Below are 6000 nucleotides of genomic sequence, written 5' to 3' on the forward strand. Positions count from 1 at the left end.
GCTCACAACACTTCTTAACTGATGTGGTCAGAGCTTTCCAGGGTGAAGGTAGATATTCTGATGACCTACCAGACGACGAGCTCTCCTGACGATGAATTCTCTGAAGTACTTTTGACTTCCTGCCAATGTTCATCCTCTGCTCTTCCATCTTGTAGTTACATTTTCTCATGCCAGTACACAGTAATTCAAAGTGTTTCAAGTAATACTGTGATATTCTGAGTCTTGCCATTTTGGAGAAGTGAGCGTTGCTTGGTTCTGAGGTTAGGATGCAAATCCCACGTGTTTAAAAGGGCTTGATGATCAGACAAAAGGCAGAAGTGGCAAAAAGACCCTCCACAGGATAACAAGTATGTGCATCTGGAAGCATGAGCTTCCCAGATGCCTACATTAATCCTTCACTTGGTTGCTTGTTGGCAGGTTGGTTACTGGAAGGACATGGAGCAGGAAGAAGCAGCAGAAAAGGTCAAAACTGAGGGAAATGAGTCATCCATCCTCCTGACAGGATTAGAAGGAAACACATTATATCACCTAACGGTGAGGGCGTACAACGCTGCAGGGTACGGACCACCTAGCACTGCTGTGCGTGCAGCAACCAAGAAGTCCCGTAAGTGATCTCAGTACCTTTGCTCAAAGGGCGAAGTCAGGGAGCAACCTCTGCCTTCTTGGGTTTTCCTTTAATAAGAGTGTATAATAATCAGGAATCATGTATAGTTTTGATTCATGGTTTTGCTTTGATATTTAAACATGAATTCATATGACTTTGCATTCATAACAAAGGTTATCTTCTCAGAAAACAAGGCATTTTTGACAAAGAAGGGACAGAAAAGAATTCAATTTCATAACCTCTGTGGAGTTTATGGGGTAGGCTGAGTAAATACCACAATCTATTAAATGACAATTCTGGTGAAAAAAAAATCTTTTAAAATTCCAGGTAGAGTTGGGAGCCTGCTAACACAACCAGTTATAAATGTAATAAAAGATTGAAATATTTTTCTTTTGATTTTAAAGAAACTACCTATAAACTGTATTTATGTACATGTTGTTATTTTTTCTCCTCAGCTCCCAGCCAAGCACCAAGCAATATTATGTGGATACAGGACGGCTCTCATGTGTCTCTTGGGTGGGAGCCAGTTAGACCTCTAGCTAATGAATCTGATGTAATGGGATACAAGGTCAGTGCTTCCCCTTCCTTGCTCACCTTTCTCTTTTCCAAATGACTATTCCTCTTCCCTGTTGGCTTTTTTCCCTTTCTTGTTTTCCTGTGTAGGTAAAGTATGCTATACAGACTGTCTGCAATCAGTTTTCACCATGAAAAGCGATAAATAAAATTGAAAAGAGCGAAATGTCCCAACATTTTCTGTGTTGTGATTTTCAACTACTGATTATAAACTGAGTAAGCTCTGTCTGAGGGGATCAGTTCATCATATCTGACTCAGAGGTGGCTATTAATAAGACCAGTCTGCAGTGAAATTCCTACTAACACTTCAATTTAACTGTGTTTGCAGTAGGATTTAGAGAAATACAGAAGAATGAAGCATCTTAAAATGACATTAAAATTATTATTTTTATGGAGCATAAACACAAATACTTTGGTTTGTTTTGTGATCATGTTGGTGATGTTCAACAATCAGTGACAGTAACATCTGGCATTTGAAGTTTTGAAGTTTTAAAGAGTAAAATCCAGATTAACTCTTAAATAACAAGCCATAAAAAGCAGTGGAATTCACTGCAATCTTTTAAATCAAAACAGAATGATTTCAATGTTTTTACAGAGGTGTGGTTGGGGTTTTTTTGAAGCATATATCATTTCTATAGATGATCATTTCTATAAACTACAATCTGATATTCCCTCTGATACATCAGGAAATATCACTAAGAAAGTGTAAAATGTTTCGAATAAACCAGAAACTGCTCTAAACTTTATCAGAATAGCTGAGATTCTGAAAAAGTTCAGTTGACTACTTTGCTTTTTTACACCTCTCTAACCTTTTCAATTTTGTCTGGGAACAGAAACTTATACAGAAAAGACAGCTATGTACTTACTTGCTTTCCTCCCACGCACCATAAGCTTGTACTGAGTTTCACAGGAGATGCAGGGACAAATCTGAGCTATTCTCAGTTGATTTAGCCAGCTAAGGTAAACACACCAAGGACATTATTTAGAGCATTTTCTTTACATTTGAAGTTGGGTTCTTGAGCCAAAAATGTTAATATCTACATGAATTTGGGGATAAGAATTTGAATCAAATGGAACCCAAAATGCATTTAGAAGAAAGTTTGGGGAAAAAATTTTGTAACATCTAATGCTGGAGGGGGCAAATGCTATATCTTCTCTCTGGATCGTAATCAATGTCCTTTAACATTCATTAATTGCTAATATACTTTGCTGTTAATGTTTTGAAGCTATTGGGGGAAGGGGAGAGTAAAAACAGATGACTGGTCAAATGTAACATCAAGAAATCCTTAATGAAAGCATGAAACAGTTAATATTTCAGTGACTGCGTTAGGTAAACAAAATGTCTGGTATATGACTTGCATGACCACTATGACCACTATCTACTTTATTGACCATAGGTATTATTTAGGCAAGAAGGCCAGAGCAACAGTCAAGTTATAGAAACACAGAAAACCTCTGCGGTGGTACTTCTTCCTGATGTTGGTGTCTACATCATTGAGGTCTGTGCAGTCAGTGAAGGAGGGGATGGGACTGCAAGTCCCCAGATCAGAGTTCCATCTTTTTCAGGTAAGGTTACACTTATATTTGGAAGAGTGGTGATTATAGCAGTGCTCATTAACTCTTATTATTCTCTATCTGAAAAAAATGTTCTCACAATTCTCTAGCTATTAGATAAAATCATTAACCAGAGTCTTCAGTTCTATGCTGAAACAAAGGTATCTAGTGCCATTTGAGATGCTCAAGAGTATCTGAGGCATCCATGTGGGGCTGATGAACAAAACAGAGGATTTACAGGAAACAACTCCCTTTCTAAGTTAACATTTGGGAACCTAACTGAGCTGTAGATGTCTACATGTGCACTAGGTGTCTCAAATAGCATTATAGTCAGCTGAGATGTAATCCATACAGACCAACAGTGGAGCTTAGACAGCAGTTCAGCTGATCTTCTGAATTTAAATATTCAGATATAGGCACATAAGGACATCTGAGATGTCCTAAGGTATCCCAAACATTTTCACAGAGCTGGCAGATATGATGGGGGACTTAGAGGATACGCACATCATTCTGGACAACCAGCAGAGGTGTACTATATCTAACACAGCTAAAATGGCATGCATTTAGGTAGCTGAACCCTGTGTATGTGCCTGCTTTAGAATAAGCTGAATTTCTCTGTAGGTTCCATTGACTCCCTTGAGTAGATATTGCTTCACTAAATTATTATTGTATTACAGTATTAATGTATTATCATGAAATAAATTATGATGTCTAGCTTCTATTTCCTCAGTTACTGCAATAGGTTGAAAGAATTTAAAGTATCAATATTACACAGGTAAGAAAGGGATGGAAGGATTAGTGGCAAGAACAACCAGAAAATAACATTGTCTTTTGCCTAAACACAACGAGGCATCTTAATTCTAACTTTCTGCTAACACTTTAAAATTCTACTAGACACTGCTTTTTAGTCTTTAAGGAGTATTATTCAAAAGATGTGACCCTGAAAATTCAATCTAGACTTAAAATTTCAGTTCTAATCTAGTCACAAACTACAGTGCTGTCATCAGAATGCAGAAGACACCAGCCTCTACTCCATGGAATATTTGTTTCATGTATCTTTTGAGCCATAACTCTAGCCCACAAAATCTTTCATTCACTCTAACCTGGTATTTTTTATTAGACTGTACACAACAGATCAGTTCCACTTAGGACAACTGTGGTCCAGAGAAACTCAGTCTGGTTCCCTTCCTGTCCTGTGATCTGTTGCCACTGCCAGCCATAGCATATTTCCCCTTGGCAAGGCTTTTTAAGGGACTGCTGTGATCTAAAACCATCACTGGGCTACTGGGCAAAAGACCGCTTTTTCCTCTGGACAAACAACAAGATCAAGGGCTAGCTTTCATTCCTTGTTTCAGGAAGAACATTTGTGATTGTGATTCAGGGCATCTTCTGCAGTTTAATTCTTTTTGAGGATTAAGGCATAAAACCACATCCCTTTTGGAATTTGGAATATTCATTTGCAGACTGAATATGAGGATTCAGCATGTGAGCTTCTGTGGATATCATCATAAAATCACCATTTTCCTCATGTCTGTGTAGGGACCCTATTTTATGATTGCAGTTCTCACAAGGTAATCCATTGCCTAAAAGTTAGGCTTTTGCTCAGTGTAGTAGAATACAAGTTTTGGGCAAAATCTAGTACCTAAGTGTACTGAGAACTGTTTGCATCATTTGTTCCTTAATTACTTTGCTTTTCATTTCAGGAGGAAAAGTAACAAGTGCTCAATCCACCTTACATGTGTTGTCCACTTCCTCGTCCTCTGTAACATTGCTTTTGGCACTGATGGTTCCTTCAACCTCATGGTGAAGACTGCAGACTTTGTTGTTGTTGTTATTTGTTTGCTTTAGCTTGATGACACCAAGGGATGGAGTTTTATGTCTGTGGAGAAACTGGAAACCCACGCTAATGTTTAAAGATCCATAGAAATGCCTGTGGTGCACTTAGAGGAGTGTTGGAGACACAGTTAATAATTCATCAGGTTTTTTTCTTTTCATTTTTTGTAAAAGTCCTCTGGGGAAGGGACACTTCTTGGCCCAAAAATATGCAGATTGTATGTAATAAACTTTTGTAAGGAAACGTAATTTCTGTCAAACGTACTTTACTTTTTTAATATGTTTGATTTTGGTGACCCCAGTCATGTATCATTAGGTGTTTAAACAGTGGTGTCTAGTACAGTACATCTGTTTGGTTTGGAAAAAAATTCTTTTTTAAATATAGAACAAATTTTGATACAACATTGTCAAATACTTTTCTTGCATCCCCTATGGCTGGCTGTTCCAACTGACAAGAGAGAAAAATATAGTTTAGATATACAGCCCACTGCAAAAGTACAGAGAATTTGTTCTGAAAATGTATGCATATGTATTTAATTAGCAAAAAGAATTGTCAATACCAGACAGCACACTCAAAGTGGCAAAATGGAGCAGAAAAGAAGCCATTTATTTTATTGCAAGGTAAACGGAAAATGATTAAACACAAACTTAAAGGAAACAAGTTTGTTTTTCATCAAATACCGTATGATTTAATGTCAAATGAATCAAATATTGATTTTCAATAGCAAATAAAAAATCAATTCCTAACGCATATGACAAGGAAAACTCCACTGGGCATTTAAACATGACATACATTAGGCTGCTAAGTGAACAAATAAAGCAATGCAAGGAGATAAACCTACTTTTTCCAACAATTTCCCAGTTGTAACTTTTTTTCCTCTGAGTCCACTTTTTAGTAACATTCAGTGCTTTATATATTTGGTAGTCAAGTTAAAGTATATATGAAAGCATATTATGGAGAGAATATTAACATTTTTTGGAATGTAATCATTCACATATATACAGACTCCAGTAGGATATATTTTGGAGAATGCTGTGTCTGAAAAAAAATACTTGGATAAGTGATACTGAGCATCATTCCAGTTATTTAGCTAATTGGCTCTATTTCTGTAGCTCACAAGATTATTCTTGTAGGACTGTGCTATCAGTTTTAATACCCACTTTTTGCTGTACCAAACAATTTTTCACTCAATAGACAATTTGGACAATTTTTCTACATTGGAAGGCCTTTCCGCACATTGGCCCCTGAATCAAAATGATCCCCAGTGTATATGGTGTGCGTGTTTGTACAGTTATGGTGTGCATGGTGTTATGAGGGAGGGTGTTTTACTACCTTGTGTCTAGGGATCGCACCCAGGATGAAAATTCCCTTGCCTGGGAAAAATCAAGTCAAAAGAGTTTAACAGGCAACTCCTAATAGCATAGTTCTTCTAGCT

General features: G+C 37.2%; 1 protein-coding gene across 1 annotated transcript in view; it reads left to right on the plus strand.

Annotated features, from left to right (window-relative positions):
- LOC104074128 (contactin-5) overlaps window positions 1-5293 on the plus strand; it is a gene marked incomplete at its 5' end in the record, with an annotated part of 28467 nt that extends 23174 nt beyond the window's left edge. The window contains 4 exons of the mRNA XM_009574150.1: window positions 418-604; window positions 1060-1172; window positions 2575-2743; window positions 4435-5293. Of these exons, the coding sequence (XP_009572445.1) occupies window positions 418-604; window positions 1060-1172; window positions 2575-2743; window positions 4435-4538 (573 nt within the window). The remainder of the gene's footprint in view (window positions 1-417; window positions 605-1059; window positions 1173-2574; window positions 2744-4434) is intronic.
- Between the last annotated feature and the right edge of the window lie 707 nt (window positions 5294-6000).

Source organism: Fulmarus glacialis, unplaced genomic scaffold, assembly GCF_000690835.1.
Source record: "Fulmarus glacialis isolate BGI_N327 unplaced genomic scaffold, ASM69083v1 scaffold533, whole genome shotgun sequence".
In the NCBI taxonomy this organism is placed as follows: Eukaryota; Metazoa; Chordata; class Aves; order Procellariiformes; family Procellariidae; genus Fulmarus; species Fulmarus glacialis.